The sequence below is a fragment of the Oncorhynchus masou genome, chromosome 12, assembly GCF_036934945.1.
Source record: "Oncorhynchus masou masou isolate Uvic2021 chromosome 12, UVic_Omas_1.1, whole genome shotgun sequence".
NCBI classification, from domain to species: Eukaryota; Metazoa; Chordata; class Actinopteri; order Salmoniformes; family Salmonidae; genus Oncorhynchus; species Oncorhynchus masou.
This window is the reverse complement of record NC_088223.1, coordinates 72,468,087-72,491,314: the sequence shown is the minus strand read 5'-3', so window position 1 is coordinate 72,491,314 and position 23,228 is coordinate 72,468,087. Positions and strand designations below refer to the sequence as shown.

At 41.7% G+C, this 23,228-nt stretch overlaps 1 protein-coding gene and 1 pseudogene across 2 annotated transcripts in view; one reads left to right on the top strand and one right to left on the bottom strand.

The window, feature by feature from the left end:
• Positions 1–1,706: 1,706 nt before the first annotated feature.
• On the bottom strand, positions 1,707–7,819 carry LOC135549403 (5-hydroxytryptamine receptor 3B-like; annotated as a pseudogene).
• Positions 7,820–15,917: 8,098 nt separating this feature from the next.
• Positions 15,918–23,228, top strand: part of usp28 (ubiquitin specific peptidase 28) — a 36,065-nt gene continuing 28,754 nt past the window's right edge. For both annotated transcript variants that reach the window (XM_064981913.1, XM_064981912.1), the window contains exons 1-2: positions 15,918–16,084; positions 18,801–18,875. In XM_064981913.1, coding sequence (XP_064837985.1) covers positions 16,037–16,084; positions 18,801–18,875 — 123 coding nt within the window. In that variant the 5' untranslated portion in view covers positions 15,918–16,036. The remainder of the gene's footprint in view (positions 16,085–18,800; positions 18,876–23,228) is intronic.

The following is a 23,228-nucleotide window of genomic DNA, read 5'->3' as shown; positions in this document are numbered from 1 at the left end:
TTCATTCTGCATGACGCTGCCTTAGTCAGCTGATGTAACTATGAACACGAGGGTGTGTCCATCGGGGATTTTATGATGGGGATTGGAAGCAGCTGAGGTCATCACATGTCCTGAGCAGATAACTCTGAGCACTCAGGCCTATCCAAGTTTACAGTATCTGGCCGTGTAGCCTAACAGATGTCTGTGTATGGATCAAGTTTCGTGTGGTATATCAGCTTTTTTCCTCCATCTGAATCCTCAATGTATTTTATAAGCTTAGTGTGGAGATATGTTTTCTCTCAAAGATCCTGCATTAAGAAATTGATTTCCTGAACACACGAAGGAGCATAGGCCTATTTTCTCTGGCAGATTGGTTTTCATATGGGAGTTTAAGTGCAGGTCGGTTTTCTCTTATCTCACTAACAAGATCCATCTGACATTTGATACTGATCTTAGACGTCATTTTGTTCATTGATTTCTTAAACTGCTTTTGTTGGGGGAATATGTACTGCAATCTACAACAAAATTGAATCTATGACTTTTATTATGTGATAGGATCCTGCTGATACAGTTTGTTACATGGATAGATGCTACACACTGCTGCGAAAACACATGCGTCATCTTTGGATAAAAAACATGCCTACTGCATATATCAACAATTAAACATTTAATGTTTTGGGGGACTAAAGAGAGAACTTTGTTGAAAAATCATGTCAATTAAGGACACACAAACGCTTGAAAATATGTAGCTACTAAGAGCAAATCAGTCATTACTCATTGTACTGGCTGGATCCTTTAAAATACAGTAGCAGTCAAGCTTAGGACACACCTCGTCATTCAAGGGTTTTTCTTTATTTGTACTATTTTCTACCATTGTAGAATAATAATGGAGACATCAAAACGATGAAATAACACATGGAATCATGTAGTAACCAAAAAATACATCAAAATATATTTTGTATTTTAGATTCTTCAAGGTAGCCACCCTTGCCATGATGACAGCTTTGCACACTCTTGGCATTGTCTCAACCAGCTTTACCTAGAATGCTTTTCCAACAGTGTTGAATGAGTTCCCTCATATGCTAGCTAATTGTTGGCTGCTTTTCCTTCACTCTGCAGTCCAACTCATCCCAAATCATCTTAATTGGTTTGAGGTCAGGTGATTGTGGAGGCCAGGTCATCTGATGCAGCACTCCATCACTCTCCTTCTTGGTCAAATAGCCCTTACACAGCCTACAGGTGTGTTGGGTCATTGTGCTGTTGAAAACAAATTATAGTCCCACTAAGCCCAAACAAGATGGGATGACATATCACCAGCAAAGCACCCCCACAACATCACACCTCCTCCTCCATGCTTTACGGTGGGCACCACACATTTAGAGATCATTCCTTCACCTACTCTGCGTCTCACAAAGACAAGTGGTTGGAACCAAAACCTCAAATTTGGACTAAAGGACAGATTTCCACCAGTCTAATGTCCATTGCTCATGTTTCTAGGCACAAGCAAGTCTCTTCTTATTATTGGTGACCTTTAGTGGTTTCTTTGCAGCAATTCGACCACGAAGACCTGATTCATGCAGTCTCCTCTGAACAGTTGATGTTGAGATGTCTGTTACTTGAACTCTGAAGCATTTATTTGGGCTGCAAATCTGAGGTGCAGTTATTCCAATGAATTTATCCTCTGCAGCAGAGGTAACTCTGGGTCTTCCTTTTCTCCCCTTCTATCCTCATGCAGAGCTCCAGATGGCACACAGTAGCAGCAGAGTGCTGGTGTAGACAACCAGGATTAGCAGGTGGACTCGGAACAGGAGGAGGTCCACCTTGCAGCAGAGGGCCACCCAGTCAGCCTGGGCTGAGTTGTCACTCTCTCCCTCCTGCAGGTAGAGCCTCAGGGCCACCACCTCCTGGAGAATACTCTCCAGCCGAGGAGTACTCTCCTGGGGCTCGCTCAGAGACAGCAGTTCCTCTGGAGCCAGGTCAAACTCAAAGCCTGGAGGGACAACATGTAGGTGGGGTTGGACACATGAAAGTCCGAAGAGAAGATATTCTGTTGCTACAATGCAATCTTAACAAGTAAATTAAATAAAAGTCAAACTGTTGATTGAATACAGTGGCAAGAAAAAGTATGTGAACCATTTAGAATTATCTGGATTTCTGCATAAATTGGTCATCAAATTAGACCTGATCTTCATCTAAGTCACAACAACAGACAAACACAGTCTGCTTAAACTAATAGCACACAAATTATTGTATTTTTCTTGTATATACTGAATACATAATTTAAACATTCACAGTGTAGGTTGGGAAAATTGTGAACCCCTAGGCTAAAGACTTCTCCAAAAGCTAATTGGAGTCAGGAGTCAGGTTAACCTGGAGTACAATCATTGAGATGAGATTGGAGATGTTGGTTAGAGCTGCCCTATAAACACTCACTAAATTTGAATTGGCTATTCACAAGAAGCATTGCCTGATGTGAACCATGCCTCAAACAAGAGGTCTCAGAAGACCCAAGACTAAGAAATGTTGACTTGCATTAAGCTGGAAAGGGTTACAAAAGTATCTCTAAAAGCCTTGATGTTCATCAGTCCACGATAAGACAAAATGTCTATAAATGGAAAGTTCAGCACTGTTGCTACTCTCTCTATGAGTGGCTATCCTGCAAAGATGAATGTAAGAGCACAGAGCAGAATGCTCAATGAAGGTTAGGATTCTTCCTGAGTGTCAGCTATAGACTTTTAGAAATCTCTGGAACATGATAACATCTGACGAGTATACAATAAGTAAAACACTTAACAAGAATGGTGTTCATGGGAGGATATAACGGAAGAAGCCACTGCTGTCCAAAAAAAACATTGCTGCACATCTGAAGTTTGCAAAAGTGCACCTGGATGTTTCACATCGCTACTGGCAAATTATTCTGTGGACAGATGAAACTAAAGTTGAGTTGTTTGGAAGGAACACACAACACTATGTGTGGAGGAAAAAAAAGGCACAGCACACCAACATTAAAATCTTATCCCAACTGTAAAGTATGTTGGAGGGAGCATCATGGTTTGGAGCAGCTTTGCTGCCTCAGGGCCTGGACAGCTTGCTATCATCGATGGAAAAATGAATTCCCAAGTATATCAAGATATTTTGCAGGAGAATGTAAGGCTGTCTGCCAATAGAAGCTCAACAGAAGTTAGGTGATGCAACAGGACAACGACCCAAAATATAGAAGTAAATCAACAACAGAATGGCTTCAGCAGAAGAAAATACCCCTCCTGGAATGGCCCAGTCAAAGTCCTGACCTCAACCCAATTGAGATGCTGTGGCATGACCTCAAGAGAGCGGGTCACACCTGACATCCCAAGAATATTGCTGAACTGAAACAGTTTTGCAAAGAGGAACGGTCCAAAATTACTTCTGACCATTGAGCAGGTCTGATCCGCAACTACAGAAAATGTTTGGTTGAGGTCATTTCTGCCAAATAATATTAAATCTAAGGGTTCACATACTTTTCCCAACCTGCACTGTAAATGTTTACATGGTGTGTTCAATAAAGACATTAAAACATATAATTGTTTGTGTGTTATTAGTTTAAGCAGACTGTTTGTCTATTGTTGTGACTTAGATGAAGATCAGATCACATTGTATAACAAATGTATGTAGAAGTCCAGGTAATTCCAAAGGGTCCACATACTTTTTCTTGCCACTAGTATGTCTAGACATACTGTAAAAGTGTATTTTCTCTCTGATCGTTTTGCTGGTAATACAGAGGAACATAGAGTTGTTGTCAACATGAAAATGTGTCAAAGCTGGCCATTACATATCAAATAGAATAAGAAATCTGTGGAAAGTTATGAAAACCACCACCTGCTAAACGTTTGGTCCTAATACCCAGTCACACTCTTGTGTCCTATGACCAAGAAATACAACGCATCCAAACAACACAGGTCCCCTCTCACCCCCACACTGATCCACATCATTTAGTGTTTTGACAGAGTTGAAGTTGCTCTCGAGGAAGGTCTGGCTGTACGAGCCGTAATTATCGAGGAGACAGGCAGACACTGACATCTCCTTGACCTCCTTCTCATTGTGGTAGAGGAGCTTCACTACAAATATGGAGATGGATAGTTTCAGCACCAGCAGCGCCATGCACACCGCAAAGAACACACCTATAAGATGGAGAACACCAAACATCAACAATACACCTGTTGGAAAAAGACAAATCTTAATTTTTCCAGAACATGTCTTAGATCAGAAATACAGTACCAATCAAAAGTTTGGACACACAGACTCATTCAAGGTTTTTTCTTTATTTTTACTATTTTCTACATTGTAGAATAATAGTGAAGACATCAAAACTATGAAATGACACATATTGAATCATCCAGTAACCAAAAAAGTGTTAAATACATCAAAATATATTTTAGATTTTAGATTCTTCAAAGTAGACACACTTTTGCCTTGATGACAGCTTTGCACACTCTTGGGATTATCTCAACCAGCTTCATGAGGAATGCTTTTCAAACAGTCTTAAAGGAGTTCCCACATATGCTGAGCACTTCTTGGCTGCTTTTCCTTCACTCAGCAGTCCAACTCATCCTAAACCATCTCATTTGGCTGGGTATGAAGGGCAAGCTTGGTGTGTCAAACAATATGAGAGAACATTTGAAACAAAGATGAGGAGAGGAGCTGGTGTATGATACCTATGAGTGGTGTACTGATGGTGGTGGCAGGTTTACCCTGAGGACAGTGTAGCCCAGGAGGATGCTGGTCTTGAAGATGATGCACGTGCCACTGTTGTGCGGCAAGTAGAAGCTGATGACGTCCACCACCATGAGGAAGATGCTGGGGATGAGCAGACTCACCACGTACAGCAGGGGGCGCCGGCGGATTAACACCTGACGAGTGAGAGGGTGAGAGGGAGTGAGAAAGAGGGGGAGAGAGTTTTACTTTTCTATTTCATGTCACACGTAGGTCAAGAATGTGTTTGAACTCCCCCATAGGTGAGAAATTGAGAAATACATGTTTTTCCCATCACTAACTTAAACCTAAATCTGCCCCATTTTAGCTTTAGATATCAACTGTACTTTTTTCAACTGAACCCACAAGAAAACCATATTGAACCATATTCCACAGTATTACCTTCCTGTCCTCTTCCAGTCCCCCAAAACACATGAATCCCCTTAACCGCTTTTACAATGAGCAGTAGTGTAAAGGTAACCCAATGAGCCCTGCTGGATCGACACTCCATCATTAATTGCCCTCCTGAGCTGAATGTACAACAGAACCCCGCCTAGCCTATCCTCGCAGGCAGTCTCTCCCCCACCTGCACCAGGCCCAGGGCCCATTTCTCCGGCAGAACAAGACGGCCATTGATCAGCTGCCACAGAGACAGCCTCATTATGGTGCCTCTCTCTCTCAGCATGCTGGACGCGCCTCATCCTCATCTATTAGCATTAGCGCTTAATCCTGTCCGTGAAGCCCTGGCAGATCTCTTTAACACCTTCACAACAGGAGTACCAGGAGGAGGGGATGGCTAAAAACCTCCTGTCGATACTCAATCTGATTTAGTTGTCATTGTACAGTCACAGTCTCCCTACAAGAAAAGTGTGTATATTTTTGTTTGCTGTTGGATAGACATCAAGCCATATAGAACATCTCACTAACACACCTATTCACATATTACATATTTACTGACTGGATATGTATTGCTGTATATGTGGATACAGTTGGCACTAGACATATAGGTCATATTTGTATTTCTTCAAATACTTTCCTTCAAATCAAGTATCTGAAGAGAAACAAAGAGAGACCTAGATCTGGTAACAGTAGGCACACACGTAGAACTGGATGTGTGCATAGTCTCTGCCATCCATCCGGAGCTGCCAGTAGTGGGAGGGCACAGACATCAGCTCCCACTCGCCATCGTCCATAAACGACTTCTGATCATTGGCGATGTCCTCGGCACTCCTCCATCTGTGCATATCCAGATGTATAGTCATTTGACTGGGTATTAATGTTAGCGTGTTTACAGCTCTCTATGCTAACCTGAGTGAAGCCAGCTGCGGAAAGTCAGAGTGCAGCTCTGCTTGTCAAAGGGGAAGGCTTCCAATTCCAAGTAACACGCAGACACCACCTGGATAGGCTTGTTGTTTCTCACCATCCCCGATGAGGTGACATACACATAGGGGATGGCAGGGGACTCCCCTACATCCACACTAACAAGGGGAAGAACACGACTTATGGGGAAGACAAGAGTTCCAGCTGCTTACAGTACTGTATGTTGAACATGAGACACTCTGACCCTGGTCAACACACTTCCTTTTCAGTCTGTCATTTAAAATAAAAGGACAAATATTGAACATTTCTGCAAAGAGACTGAATGTATTGAGTAATCCAATGACATGTTATGAAATTTGAACAGGAATACATAGTATCAATTCTTCCAATTCACTGATGATGAGATCGGGCACCCATATAGCTTCAGAGGGCAGAGAGATCTCAGTGATCCCGTCAAACTCCTCGGGATTCCACACCAAGAACTCATCAGTCAAGATCTGACATCATAAACAGGAAATACATCACAAGACCAGTTATATGAAGTAGATGACAAATGGTTGCCTGCCTGTTTTGGCATTCAATTGTTGCATGCCAGACAAGGCTGAAGACACATTGGCTGAAGCAGGCTCCCTGTCTTTCAGACAGACAACCATGTGAAAACCATGCAGAAGCTTTAAATATGTTATGTAACTGAAATGAAACACAGACACAGGATTCGTAGAAACAGCTAAATGTGGTATTCATGTTAAGACAGACAATGTGTATATTGGGTGGAAAAGAATAATGCAAAACAGACATTACTGTGCCTCATTCACTCATATTCAAATATCTGAAGAGAACATTGCATTTGTATAAGTACACCAACGGCATTGTCATTCAGTGTTTTTGAAAAAAATACTGAAAATTAGATTTTTCACTTTAGATGTCTTCTCTGGCGCTCAATCAATGGCACAAGGACAAGCGGCGGATGGGAAAATAAGCAAAGTCAACAATGGTGTTGCAATTGCATTAAAGTGAATGGAGAATGAGCCTAGAGACTCATGTCCGCTGGCCCCACCAAACAAATGAACCCTAATGCGATTCTCCTCATCCTGATTTTATTTTCAAGTTTTGTTTTTTTTAATGGCTCACTCCACCACTCCATTGAAACTATAAATATAATGTGTAGACGTGATTATTCCTTGAAGGGGTAATCGAAGTAATTACATTTTTAAATATTCCTATTTGTGGATGGGGCCAGTGATGGTTTTACGTTGCATGAACATTTTGAAGTATATGTTTAACACCAATCGAAGAAAACAATTCATACCAACCTGCCGGTACCAAATGCTTGTGGTTACTTGCTGGGTCTTTCCAACATGTATAAGGTAGATATTCAAAACATCTATAATTGAGTATTACTTTTTTGGGAATCAATTATTTGTGCAGGCCATTGAAATGTGTAGCTCCAAAAGGTTAAAATGTATTTACAGATACAAGATTAATATTTCATACCAAAAAAATTGTAATTGAGCAACATCAACGATGTTTTAAATTCCTGTATTACATATTACCAAAAGCATGACAGGTAATCAGATTGTATTTTAGACTTAAATAATTAATTATTTAGATAAAGCTATATAGGGTTTTTTACCACATCAAGCACAGACTGCATTTTGAGGTCTATGTGGATGAGCGTTGGACTGGTGCAGTTCTGAACAGGTCTGACTCCACAGTTGTATTTACGCAGGAGGGTCCTGGTAAGTTGGTTCAGAGCAGACCTCTTGGGTTTATCTGCTATCTGTTCAGCCATCATATGAAATTCAACTCATTGATATATGAAATTCAACTCATTGATGTCACGTTCTGACCATAGTTCTTTTGTGTTTTCTTTGTTTTAGTGTTGGTGAGGACGTGAGCTGTGTGGGCATTCTATGTTGTGTGTCTAGTTTTCCCATTTCTATGTTTGGCCTGATATGGTTCTCAATCAGAGACAGGTGTTAGTCATTGTCTCCGATTGGGAACCATATTTAGGTAGCCTGTTTTGTGTTGGGTCTTGTGGGTGGTTGTTTTCTGTCTTCTGTCTTTGTGGCTATGCACCAGATAGGACTGTTTCGGTTTTTCACATTTGTTGTTTTGTATTTTGTAGTGTTCACGGTTATTGTCTTTATTAAACATGTTGAACACTAACCCCGCTGCACTTTGGTCCGATCCTTCGTCCACAGAAGAAAGGCGTTACAATTGATATATACAGAAGGGTTTCAAAAATTCCCAGGTTTTCCAGAAATCCTGGTTGGAGCATTCCTATTTTCCTGCATATTTCTAGAAAACTTCAAACAGGGATTTCTGGAAAACCTGGGAATTTGGGGAAAGTTAGCAGAATTTTACAATCCTATTGATATCTCAACTAAAACGCAAACCCTGTCCATCTTGCATATGACAATTCTACCTGATGATTTACGGTATTCATCTATTTTAAACTTGATTATTGTCATTTTTTTTAAGACACAATAATCTTTAACGTGTTATGTTTCAAGACATTGCGTCTCCACAACAATGAACTACAATCCACTACTTAGAATGAAAAACATGTTTATGAAGTATAATGGATAAACATATTACTTTCATTAAATTGAAGATATTTTACCATCCATGCATTTATTTATAGGAAAACCCCTAAGAATATCAGGAAATTGCCTGATATTCTTCATTCGTCTCACAGTTAGGGCTGCAATATTATTATTATCTGTTAGGGCTGCAATATTATTATTATCAGTTAGGGCTGCAATATTATTATTATCAGATAGGGCTGCAATATTATTATTATCAGTTAGGGCTGCAATATTATTATTATCAGTTAGGGCTGCAATATTATTATTATCAGATAGGGCTGCAATATTATTATTATCAGTTAGGGCTGCAATATTATTATTATCAGATAGGGCTGCAATATTATTATTATCAGATAGGGCTGCAATATTATTATTATCTGTTAGGGCTGCAATATTATTATTATTATCAGTTAGGGCTGCAATATTATTATTATCAGATAGGGCTGCAATATTATTATTATCAGATAGGGCTGCAATATTATTATCTGTTAGGGCTGCAATATTATTATTATCAGTTAGGGCTGCAATATTATTATTATCAGATAGGGCTGCAATATTATTATTATCAGATAGGGCTGCAATATTATTATTATCTGTTAGGGCTGCAATATTATTATCAGTTAGGGCTGCAATATTATTATTATCAGATAGGGCTGCAATATTATTATTATCTGTTAGGGCTGCAATATTATTATTATTATCAGTTAGGGCTGCAATATTATTATTATCAGTTAGGGCTGCAATATTATTATTATCAGATAGGGCTGCAATATTATTGTTATCTGTTAGGGCTGCAATATTATTATTATCAGTTAGGGCTGCAATATTATTATTATTATCAGTTAGGGCTGCAATATTATTATTATTATCAGATAGGGCTGCAATATTATTATTATCAGTTAGGGCTGCAATATTATTATTATTATCAGATAGGGCTGCAATATTATTATTATCAGATAGGGCTGCAATATTATTATTATCAGTTAGGGCTGCAATATTATTATTATCAGTTAGGGCTGCAATATTATTATTATCAGATAGGGCTGCAATATTATTATTATCAGTTAGGGCTGCAATATTATTATTATCAGATAGGGCTGCAATATTATTATTATCAGTTAGGGCTGCAATATTATTATTATCAGATAGGGCTGCAATATTATTATTATCTGTTAGGGCTATTATCAGATAGGGCTGCAATATTATTATTATCAGTTAGGGCTGCAATATTATTATCTGTTAGGGCTGCAATATTATTATTATCTGTTAGGGCTGCAATATTATTATCAGATAGGGCTGCAATATTATTATTATCTGTTAGGGCTGCAATATTATTATTATCAGTTAGGGCTGCAATATTATTATTATCTGTTAGGGCTGCAATATTATTATTATCAGATAGGGCTGCAATATTATTATTATCTGTTAGGGCTGCAATATTATTATTATTATCAGTTAGGGCTGCAATATTATTATTATCAATATTATTATTATCAGATAGGGCTGCAATATTATTATTATCAGTTAGGGCTGCAATATTATTATTATCAGTTAGGGCTGCAATATTATTATTATCAGATAGGGCTGCAATATTATTATTATCAGTTAGGGCTGCAATATTATTATTATCAGATAGGGCTGCAGATAGGGCTGCAATATTATTATTATCAGTTAGGGCTGCAATATTATTATTATTATCAGTTAGGGCTGCAATATTATTATTATCAGATAGGGCTGCAATATTATTATTATCAGTTAGGGCTGCAATATTATTATTATTATCAGATAGGGCTGCAATATTATTATTATTATCAGATAGGGCTGCAATATTATTATTATCTGTTAGGGCTGCAATATTATTATTATCAGTTAGGGCTGCAATATTATTATTATCAGATAGGGCTGCAATATTATTATTATTATCAGATAGGGCTGCAATATTATTATTATCAGTTAGGGCTGCAATATTATTATTATTATCAGATAGGGCTGCAATATTATTATTATTATCAGTTAGGGCTGCAATATTATTATTATTATCAGATAGGGCTGCAATATTATTATTATCAGATAGGGCTGCAATATTATTATTATTATCAGATAGGGCTGCAATATTATTATTATCAGTTAGGGCTGCAAAATTATTATTATCAGATAGGGCTGCAATATTATTATTATCAGATAGGGATGCAATATTATTATTATCAGTTAGGGCTGCAATATTCCAGGTAACTTTCACAAAGTTCTCAGGTTTTCCAGAAAACCCCGTTGGAATATTCCTGGAATCAGAAAGAAATAAGCAGGAAGTCTGGGAAGCCAACAAATGGGATTTCTGGAAAAACCTGGGAATTCCGAGGAAGTTACTGAAATTTTGTAACCCTAGTTTGAGTTGGTTAAAACCCTGATTCAAACAGATGGACTTCCTAAAATCATATTATTGGATTTACAGGATAGGAAGCTCACAGAAGGGTTCCATTAAGTCATACATTTGCTATAAAATAACAAATAGCATTATAATAAAACAACACACTCAGACATTGAAATAATTTATTTCAATACGACTGGTAATTTCAGACCAAGTTAAAAATGTATTTGAAAAGAGTTAATAGCAATGAGTAGAAACTACTGTCTCATTATGTCAATCATCTTTAAGTGTTGCTTGTTTCATGTAGACAATTCCTAATAGCACAGACTGGTAAACTGGTCTTTAATGTTTGTATTTAATTAATATGTATGGTTATTTAATCCAATGTGTCATGGCTGATTGTAGAAGAGGAAAACTGTCTGAGTGAATCTTACCTGAGCTTAGTAGTAGCCATAAGACCGATATCATGTTGAGCAACCAGTTTGATACACCTAAATCTCCCCTCCAAAATGTAATGTCAGATGATCTTCAAAGTAATTTTCCTTTCTTTCTGTTCAGTCTCTTTCCAAAATTAACTCGGAATAGTTTAAGTCTGAAGATGGCTCTTCTTGACTCAGTTTCAACATTAAATGGACCTGTGTGTGAAAGTTTTTGGCATCTGTAATGATTGTCTATTAACATGGTAAGATGATACTTTTTTTTAAAGGAGTAGGGCAGTCTCACAGGCAGTTCAGCAACCTACACATAATATAGTAAATGTAAATCCAAGACACTCAAATTAGTATGATACGTTATGTTTGGAATGGTTACATAAGACAGATGGTTACTTAAGGCAAAAAAAAGTTGGTAGCTTGGTTGGGGTGAATCGGTGGACGTATTATGGGCAATTTTAACATTTTAGCTAATTAGCAACTTTTCAACTACTTACTACTTTTTATTTACTTTGCAACTACTTAGCATGTTAGCTAACCCTTCCCCTAACCTTTACTTTAACTCCTAAAACTTAACCCTAACCTTAACCCCTAACCCTTAGCCTAGCTAACATTAGCATATCATTCACTTTGTAACATATTGTCATTTTGCAAATTTGTAACACATAATACGAATTGTAATTCTTAACATATCATACAATATGGGTGATAAACATCCACAAATTAATACATACTATACGAAACGTAACATATCATACTAAATGGAGTGTCTCAAATGTATGTACAAAATAATATGAAATGCTCTGAGACAGCTGCCAGCACAGTGGCAATTTTAGCACGTATATCTTGGAGGGGCAAACCCAAAAAGAAATGTGGGGATGCATGCCAGCAAAGCCACAACACAACACTAAATAACACATTAATTGCACTATAAAGGTGACAAACCATTATAGTGTACATAAGAAATCCCGCTATGCCCACTGACAAACCATAAAACAGGCAAAGCGTCAATACGGGACTAAGATCGAATCGTACTACACCGGCTCCGACGCTCGTCGGATGTGGCAGGGCCTGCAAACTATCACAGACTGCAAAGGGAAGCACAACCGAGAGCTGCCCAGACGAGCAAAATAACTTTATGCTCGCTTCGAGGCAAGTAACACTGAAGAATGCATGAGAGCCTCAGCTGTTCCAGATGACTGTGTGGTTACTCTCTCAGCAGCCAATATGAGTAACATCTTTAAACAGGTCAACATTCACAAGGCAGCAGGGCCAGACGGATTACCAGGACGTGTACTTCGAGCATGCACTGACCAAATGGCAAGTGTCTTCACTGACATTTTCAACCACTCCCTGTCTGAGTCTGTAATACCAACATGTTTCAAGCAGACCACCATCGTCCCTGTGCCCAAGAACACTAAGGTAGCCTGCCTAAATGTCTACCAGCCCGTAGCACTCACGTCTGTAGCCATGAAGTGCTTTGAAAGGCTGGTCATGGCTCATATCAACACCATTATCCCAGAAACCCTAGACCCACTCCAATTTGCATACCGCACCAACAGATGATGCAATCCCTATTGCACTCCACACTGTCCTTTCACACCTGGACAGGTCTAGGTCCAAGAGGCTTCTAAACAGCCTCTAAGCCCAAGCCATGAGACTCCTGAACAGCTAATCAAATGGCTACCCAGACTATTCGCATTGCCCTCCCCCACCCTCTATGTTGCTACTACTCTCTGTTATTATCTATGCATAGTCACTTTAACAACTTTACCTACATGTACATATTACTTAATTTACCTTGACTCCGGTGCCCCCGCACATTAACTCTGTACCGGTACCCCCTGTATATAACCCTGCTATTGTTATTTACTGCTGCTCTTTAATTATTTGTTTTTCCTATCTCCTACTTTTTGGGGGTATTTCCTTAAAACTGCATTGTTGGTTAAGGGCTTGTTAGTAAGCATTTCACTGTTGTATTTGGTGCATGTGACAAATAGAATTTGATTTAACTTGATTTGAAACAGTGCCCACAAACTGTTAGGGTCTACAAAAAGCTGTCCCAACAGCAGGGTTTTCTTTTAGCGCCATGGAAGGAATCCTTACCACCACTTCACCTGGCTATGAGTGAAGCCTTGTCTGGCAGCGAAACAGTTCATTCAGACTCATTTACTGCCTTTTTTAAAAACATAGCTGATATTGCTGACCTGCTTAAACAAATGTGGTTTCTAAGGACAATTGAGATGTAAAAACTATGGCATAAGGGAACGATGAGCGAATGAGAGGCAATTCGTCATTTCGTTTAAGATATTAATGAGCAAGCTAAGACGGACGTAGTCAATATAATTATTTGTTCAGCACTTTTGAAATGTACAGCTCCAGAATTCAGAACAGGGGCCATTCTTACAGTATTCTCCCAGTACAGAGCAGTTGGAGGCCACGGAAGGAGAGTTGTACGGCATTGAAGCCCGTCTGGAGGTTTGTTAAAACAGTGTCCAAAGAAGGGCCAGAAGTATACAGAATGGTGTCTCTATATAGAGGTGGATCAGAGAATCACCAGCAGCAAGAGCGACATCATTGATGTATAGAGAAAAGACTAGGCTCGAGAATTGAACCCTGTGGCACCCCCATAGAGACTGCCAGAGGTCCGGACAACAGGCCCTCCGATTTGACACACTGAACTGTCTGAGAAGTAGTTGGTGAACCAGGCGAGGAAATAATTTAAATCCAAATCAAATTTTATTTGTCACATACACATGGTTAGCAGATTTTAATGTGAGTGTAGCGAAATGCTTGTGCTTCTAGTTCCGACAATGCAGTAATAACCAACAAGTAATCTAACTAACAATTCCTAATCTACTGTTTTATACACAGTGTAAGGGGATAAAGAATATGTACATAAGGATATATGAATGAGTGATGGTACAGAGCAGCATAGGCAAAATACAGTAGATGGTATCGAGTACAGTATATACATGTGAGATGAGTATGTAAACAAAGTGGCATAGTTAAAGTGGCTAGTGATACATGTATTACATAAGGATGCAGTCGATGATATAGAGTACAGTATATACGTATGCATATGAGATGAATAATGTAGGGTAAGTAACATTATATAAGGTAGCATTGTTTAAAGTGGCTAGTGATATATTTACATCATTTCCCATCAATTCCCATTATTAAAGTGGCTGGAGTTGAGTCAGTGTCAGTGTGTAGGCAGCAGCCACTCAATGTTAGTGGTGGCTGTTTAACAGTCTGATGGCCTTGAGATAGAAGCTGTTTTTCAGTCTCTCGGTCCCAGCTTTGATGCACCTGTACTGACCTCGCCTTCTGGATGATAGCGGGGTGAACAGGCAGTGGCTCGGGTGGTAGATGTCCTTGATGATCTTTATGGCCTTCCTGTAACATCGGGTGGTGTAGGTGTCCTGGAGGGCAGGTAAGAGATCTTCACATTATGAGGATTGAAAAGGATTTGCCAGTAGATTGTTGACGTGATTCATGATGATGACTGCTTGTCTAGCTTGCTAGCTAAGATTTTGAAAGTATGATCAGTCCAATCAAAGCTACGACAGATATAACGATTTGATGTCATCTTACCTGTGGTCAATGACCTTGAGCATTCTCGGATGGGCACTTCTAATGTAAATTTATGGCAGCACCCAAGGGGGCTGAACTTTCTAGCTCTCGCTGTAGATTTTGCGGTGACGTACTTTCCCCATAAATGATAGAACACTGAGCCAATCACGGCACAACTAGAGAAGATTACTAACCCCTATGCTCTTTATTATCCACTGGCTGCCCCTCCATGACAGAAATCACTGAGCTAAACTGAAACACCTGCAATTTGGAGCTTCCTTACTCAAGAAAGCAAAAAAAGAGACCATATGTGTATGCGGCTTTATTAACTCAATAAAAATAATTCTTTACATTATTTGCAAACTGATATGGGACACGTATTAATGCCAGAATAACATGCAAAACAGGCAACAACCAACAATCACGGGTCGCCACTGCGCCAGCGCATAGCTGGATAATGGCTGTAGATGGTTAGTTAGGCTATCTCACTGCTGATTGATTTACTAAACTAAAGTTTTAAATCATGATGCTGAGCTAGTGTGTAGCAGATAATTAATTGCTGTGTGACCTGTTGGTTGGCTGTTATGTCCCATGTTGACTGATGTAAATGAAGCTCCAGCAGCCACGATGATAATGTAGAGTACTTTTTTTATTGTTTTCTTGTTTTTTTCTTGTTTTAGAGTTTTAAATTGTGTAAAAATGCAATAAATGAGCTTCAGCTTTCAAAAAAATGTTTTGGAGGAAACCCTCACTCAATCCCCCCACCGTCCGGTCACTCTGCCATATCCTAGATTTAGCTGAAATGATGCCCCTGTAGCTTGCCTATAGGTGAACATACTTCATAACAGTTCATCCTTGTGCTGATATACTGTATCAGACGTAACCGCGCGCACACACGTCGCTTGCACGCGCCCGTTTTTTTGGACAGGCAAGGATACCACTCTTCTTTGCTTGTGTGTGGCTGTTTGACAGATGGAGTTGGTTTGACTCCGAAGTCGGGCTGAAGGCATTTGTGGAAATAAACAAGAAATTCGGGTTTTGCTGCCATGAGAGTTGAACAACAGAGTGAACATGGGGAAAACTCAACGAATTCGGTGAGCACTAACAGAGTGGAATGACAAGTGACATTTCAAAAACTCTAACCTTGCATGAGATTGTTAACTAACGCAACCAGAACGAACACATAACGTTACAGCCTACATTTTCTGTGTGGACAGACACTAAATTATATGACACGACACGACCTTATTCCTCAGTGAAACAGTCAATGACACAGTTGCTTCAATTACCTCGTGTGGGGAATTCTGTGTTTCGGAACTGTTGTCACTACGTATCCTGTCCTGCAAAGATGTTTGACATTTTGTCTCGTTCAACGTATCACGACAACAAGTTGGCAAAATAGTTGTGTTATTGTCTATCAATCTTTGCAATAACAACAGCAATCAGAGAAAGGTCATCTGTCAAAACCACTACAACAACATGCATACCCACAGTTTCTTGTCATATAGACCTGTCTTAACTGGACACACCCATCAGCTTTGATTTGTTTATTTTATAGCATGAAGTTAACTGTATTTTTCTCCACAATTAATGTTTATCTACATTCATCTGTGTCCAGAGTCTGTGGTGACTTTTTGTGTGTGTCAGAGAAACACCCACTGCCTTTGTCACTCAAACCCTGGTGGCATGGCGAGTGGAATGATAAACAGAGGTGCTAGCTATCCATGTCAGGGCCCAAAATAGAGGCTGACCAAGAGGCTAAGATAGACCCCAGCTCTCCATATAAGTCTGCATGGTCCCAGGTCTGTGTGTCTGGTTGCCTTCACACTGTTACCCTGACATGTCCACCTGCTGTTATGGGGGTGAGGGCTTTATATAGACTCACTCCTCTTAGCTGGCCCATATTCTTTTAACTGTTTAGCCACTATTGAGCTGGTGTATCACTTGAAAGCTACGGCTGGTTAGGAATACTTTTAGTTGCATTGTATTAGGTATACATGTCCGTCATACCGCTCAGGAAGGAGACGCGTTCTGTCTCCTAGAGATGAATGTACTTTGGTGCCAAAAGTGCAAATCAATCCCAGAACAAAAACAAAAGACTTGTGAAGATGCTGGAGGAAACGGGTACAAAATTATCTATTTCCACAGTAAAGCAAGTCTTATATTCACATAACCTGAAAGGCCGCTCAGCAAGGAAGAAGCCACTGCTCCAAAACCGCCATAGAAAAAGACAAAGGTTTGCAACAGAACATATGAACAAATATTGTACTTTTTGGAGAAATGTCCTCTGGTCTGATGAAACACGAATAGAACTGTTTTGGCCATAATGACCATCGTTATGTTTGGAGGAAAATGGGGGAGGCTTGCAATCCGAAGAAAACCATCCCAACCATGAAGCACGGGGGTGGCAGCATCATGTTGTGGGGGTGCTTTGCTACAGGAGGGACTGGTGCACTTCACAAAATAGATGGCGTCATGAGGTAGGAAAATTATGTGGATATATTGAAGCAACATCTCAAGACATCAGTCAGGAATTGAAAGCTTGGTCGCAAATGAGTCTTTCAAATGAACAATGACCCCAAGCATACTTCCAAAGTTGTGGCAAAATGGCTTAAGGAAAACAAAGTCAAGGTATTGGAGTGGCCATCACAAAGCCCTGACCTCAATCCCATAGAAAATGTGTGGGCAGAACTGAAAAACTGTGTGCGAGCAAGGAGGCCTACAAACCTGACTCCGTTACACAAGCTCTGTCAGGAGGAATGGGCCAAAATTCAACTAAATTATTGTGGGAAACTTGTGGAAGGCTACCTGAAACGTTTGACCCAAGTTAAACAATTTAATGGCAACGCTACCAAATACTAATTGAGTGTATGTAAACTTCTGACCCACTGGGAATGTGATGAAAGAAATAAAAGCTGAAATATATAATTCTCTCTACCATTAGTCTGACATTTCACATTCTTAAAATAAAGTGGTGATCCTAACTGACATAAGACAGGGATTTTTACTATGATTAAATGTCAGGAATTGTGAAACTTTAAATGTATTTGGCTGAGGTGTATGTAAACTTCCGACTTCAACTGTACGTCCTCTCCTTTGTAGAAGCAAACACTTTTCTTCCTCCAGTCTGTTCCCTCCTCTCTCTTGTAGGAGAAAGAGAATAAGTCATTAGTGCCGTCAGCTGTGCTTAATTGCCTCTGATCACCTTGACTCACATGCCGGGCTGGGCTACTATCTGTGGGACCAGCCTGCCCTCTGGTGGTCCTTCCACATAGGTTAAAGTTAGGGGACGGGTTAGCTAACATGCTATGTTGTTGCAAAGTAGATAATTAGCTAAAATGCTAAAGTTGTCCATGATGAGATTCGAACGCTCAACCTTTGGGTTGCTAGACGTTTGAGTTATACACCCGATCAACCACCCTGATTTTTGCTTTTACCTTAGAAGGTTACTTATCTTATGTAACCATACCAAACATAACATATCATACTTATTTGAGTGTACCGGATTTACTATTTTACATCTAATCTATGAGACCAGCCTGGTCAACATAGCCCCGGACAGAAAAAAATAAAATTGTAATAAATGGGCTTCAAAGCTAATCTAAGTAATTATTACTCAGCAATACTCTGTCACGCTAATCGGTTTAAAGTGAAGGATTGGAAAAATAACATCTAGAATGTGTACTCTTTCCAATCTTGCCAGGAAGGTCATATGAATAATTGCATACCTTCGTTGTAGAGACTATTTTCACCCAAGCAACAGGTTAATGGAAAGCCTTTTGTTCTTCATTGGCATTTTTCGCTCCTCAGAGCCTGATGCTGATCAACCAGCTGAGGGAGATCACTGGCATCCAAGACCCACAGATCCTCCTCAGGGCCCTAAACGTGAGTACCAAACACTGTGGACAAACAGGCAGATAGGCTTCAGTTCTGCCTGCTTAATCTGTATAACGTTGTCATATTGTGGCTAGATAGACAGTAACCTAAGCCCTCTCAAAGTTTATTGATTTCTTCTTACATTTACATTTACATTTAAGTCATTTGGCAGACGCTCTTATCCAGAGCGACTTACAAATTGGTGAATTCACCTTCTGACATCCAGTGGAACAGCCACTTTACAATAGTGCATCTAAATCATTTAAGGGGGGGTGAGAAGGATTACTTTATCCTATCCTAGGTATTCCTTGAAGAGGTGGGGTTTCAGGTGTCTCCGGAAGGTGGTGATTGACTCCGCTGTCCTGGCGTCGTGAGGGAGTTTGTTCCACCATTGGGGGGCCAGAGCAGCGAACAGTTTTGACTGGGCTGAGCGGGAACTGTACTTCCTCAGTGGTAGGGAGGCGAGCAGGCCAGAGGTGGATGAACGCAGTGCCCTTGTTTGGGTGTAGGGCCTGATCAGAGCCTGGAGGTACTGCGGTGCCGTTCCCCTCACAGCTCCGTAGGCAAGCACCATGGTCTTGTAGCGGATGCGAGCTTCAACTGGAAGCCAGTGGAGAGAGCGGAGGAGCGGGGGTGACGTGAGAGAACTTGGGAAGGTTGAACACCAGACGGGCTGCGGCGTTCTGGATGAGTTGTAGGGGTTTAATGGCACAGGCAGGGAGCCCAGCCAACAGCGAGTTGCAGTAATCCAGACGGGAGATGACAAGTGCCTGGATTAGGACCTGCGCCGCTTCCTGTGTGAGGCGGGGTCGTACTCTGCGGATGTTGTAGAGCATGAACCTACAGGAATGGGCCACCGCCTTGATGTTAGTTGAGAACGACAGGGTGTTGTCCAGGATCACGCCAAGGTTCTTAGCGCTCTGGGAGGAGGACACAATGGAGTTGTCAACCGTGATGGCGAGATCATGGAATGGGCAGTCCTTCCCCGGGAGGAAGAGCAGCTCCGTCTTGCCGAGGTTCAGCTTGAGGTGGTGATCCGTCATCCACACTGATATGTCTGCCAGACATGCAGAGATGCGATTCGCCACCTTGTCATCAGAAGGGGGAAAGGAGAAGATTAATTGTGTGTCGTCTGCATAGCAATGATAGGAGAGACCATGTGAGGTTATGACAGAGCCAAGTGACTTGGTGTATAGCGAGAATAGGAGAGGGCCTAGAACAGAGCCCTGGGGGACACCAGTGGTGAGAGCGCGTGGCGAGGAGACAGATTCTCGCCACGCCACCTGGTAGGAGCGACCTGTCAGGTAGGACGCAATCCAAGCGTGGGCCGCGCCGGAGATGCCCAACTCGGAGAGGGTGGAGAGGAGGATCTGATGGTTCACAGTATCGAAGACAGCCGATAGGTCTAGAAGGATGAGAGCAGAGGAGAGAGAGTTAGCTTTAGCAGTGCTGAGCGCCTCTGTGATACAGAGAAGAGCAGTCTCAGTTGAATGACTAGTCTTGAAACCTGACTGATTTGGATCAAGAAGGTCATTCTGAGAGAGATAGCGGGAGAGCTGGCCAAGGACGGCATGTTCAAGAGTTTTGGAGAGAAAAGAAAGAAGGGATACTGGTCTGTAGTTGACATCGGAGGGATCGAGTGTAGGTTTTTTAGGAAGGGGTGCAACTCTCGCTCTCTTGAAGACGGAAGGGACGTAGCCGGCGGTCAGGGATGAGTTGATGAGCGAGGTGAGGTAAGGGAGAAGGTCTCCGGAAATGGTCTGGAGAAGAGAGGAGGGGATAGGGTCAAGTGGGCAGGTTGTTGGGCGGCCGGCCGTCACAAGAAGCGAGATTTCATCTGGAGAGAGAGGGGAGAAAGAGGTCAGAGCACAGGGTAGGGCAGTGTGAGCAGAACCAGCGGTGTCGTTTGACTTAGCAAACGAGGATCGGATGTCGTCGACCTTCTTTTCAAAATGGTTGACGAAGTCATCTGCAGAGAGGGAGGGGGGGGGGGGAGGAGGATTCAGGAGGGAGTAGAAGGTGGCAAAGAGCTTCCTAGGGTTAGAGGCAGATGCTTGGAATTTAGAGTGGTAGAAAGTGGCTTTAGCAGCAGAGACAGAGGAGGAAAATGTAGAGAGGAGGGAGTGAAAGGATGCCAGGTCCGCAGGGAGGCGAGTTTTCCTCCATTTCCGCTCGGCTGCCCGGAGCACTGTTCTGTGAGCTCGCAATGAGTCGTCGAGCCACGGAGCGGGAGGGGGAGGACCGAGCCGGCCTGGAGGATAGGGGACATAGAGAGTCAAAGGATGCAGAAAGGGAAGAGAGGAGGGTTGAGGAGGCAGAATCAGGAGATAGGTTGGAGAAGGTATGAGCAGAGGGAAGAGATGATAGGATGGAAGAGGAGAGAGTAGCGGGGGAGAGAGAGCGAAGGTTGGGACGGCGCGATACCATCCGAGTAGGGGCAGTGTGGGAAGTGTTGGATGAGAGCGAGAGGGAAAAGGATACAAGGTAGTGGTCGGAGACTTGGAGGGGAGTTGCAATGAGGTTAGTGGAAGAACAGCATCTAGTAAAGATGAGGTCGAGCGTATTGCCTGCCTTGTGAGTAGGGGGGAAGGTGAGAGGGTGAGGTCAAAAGAGGAGAGGAGTGGAAAGAAGGAGGCAGAGAGGAATGAGTCAAAGGTAGACGTGGGGAGGTTAAAGTCGCCCAGGACTGTGAGAGGTGAGCCGTCCTCAGGAAAGGAGCTTATCAAGGCATCAAGCTCATTGATGAACTCTCCGAGGGAACCTGGAGGGCGATAAATGATAAGGATGTTAAGCTTGAAAGGGCTGGTAACTGTGACAGCATGGAATTCAAAGGAGGCGATAGACAGATGGGTAAGGGGAGAAAGAGAGAATGACCACTTGGGAGAGATGAGGATCCCGGTGCCACCACCCCGCTGACCAGAAGCTCTCGGGGTGTGCGAGAACACGTGGGCGGACGAAGAGAGAGCAGTAGGAGTAGCAGTGTTATCTGTGGTGATCCATGTTTCCGTCAGTGCCAAGAAGTCGAGGGACTGGAGGGAGGCATAGGCTGAGATGAACTCTGCCTTGTTGGCCGCAGATCGGCAGTTCCAGAGGCTACCGGAGACCTGGAACTCCACGTGGGTCGTGCGCGCTGGGACCACCAGATTAGGGTGGCCGCGGCCACGCGGTGTGGAGCGTTTGTATGGTCTGTGCAGAGAGGAGAGAACAGGGATAGATAGACACATAGTTGACAGGCTACAGAAGAGGCTACGCTAATGCAAAGGAGATTGGAATGACAAGTGGACTACACGTCTCGAATGTTCAGAAAGTTAAGCTTACGTAGCAAGAATCTTATTGACTAAAATGATTGAAATGATACAGTACTGCTGGAGTAGGCTAGCTGGCAGTGGCTGCGTTGTTGACTTTGTAGGCTAGCTGGCAGTGGCTGCGTTGTTGACACTACACTAATCAAGTCGTTCCGTCGAGTGTAATAGTTTCTACAGTGCTGCTATTCGGGGGATAGCTGGCTAGCTAGCAGTGTTGATTACGTTACGTTACGTTGAAAGAACGACAATAGCTGGCTAGCTAACCTAGAAAATCGCTCTAGACTACACAATTGTCTTAGATACAAAGACGGCTATGTAGCTAGCTAGCTACGATCAAACAAATCAAACCGTTGTACTGTAATGAAGTGAAATGAAAATGTGATACTACCTGTGGAGCGAAGCGGAATGTTGACCGGGCTGTTGAAGTTCAATTCGGTAGACGTTGGCTAGCTTTTGGTTAGCTAGCTAGCAGTATCTCCTACGTTAAGGACGACAAATAGTTGGCTAGCTAACCTCGGTAAATTAAGATAATCACTCTAAGTCTATACACTCTAAACTACACAATTATCTTGGATACGAAGACAGCAAAGACAACTATGTAGCTAGCTAACACTACACTAATCGAGTCGTTCAGTTGAGTGTAATAGTTTCTACAGTGCTAGTAGACGGTGGACGTTAGCTAGCTGCTGGGCAGATAGCAGTGTAGACTACGTTAGGACGACGAAATACGATAATTACGCAATTATCTTTGATACAAAGACGGCTATGTAGCTAGCTAAGAAGAAATTGCTAAGATTAGACAAATCAAACCGTTGTACTATAATGAAATGTAATGAAAATGTAATGAAAAGTTATACTACCTGCGGACCGAAGTGTAGATGCGACCGCTCGCTCCAACCCGGAACCGGGTTGGAGCGGTCCAGGCCTACCGTATATCCAGGCCTACCGTATACCCAAACCATTTCTCAGCTAAATGATTGGACTGTCTCAATGACACTATGAGAGGACTTCAAGGTAGGTCCTGAAGACACTTAGGGAACAAATGTTTTTATTACCA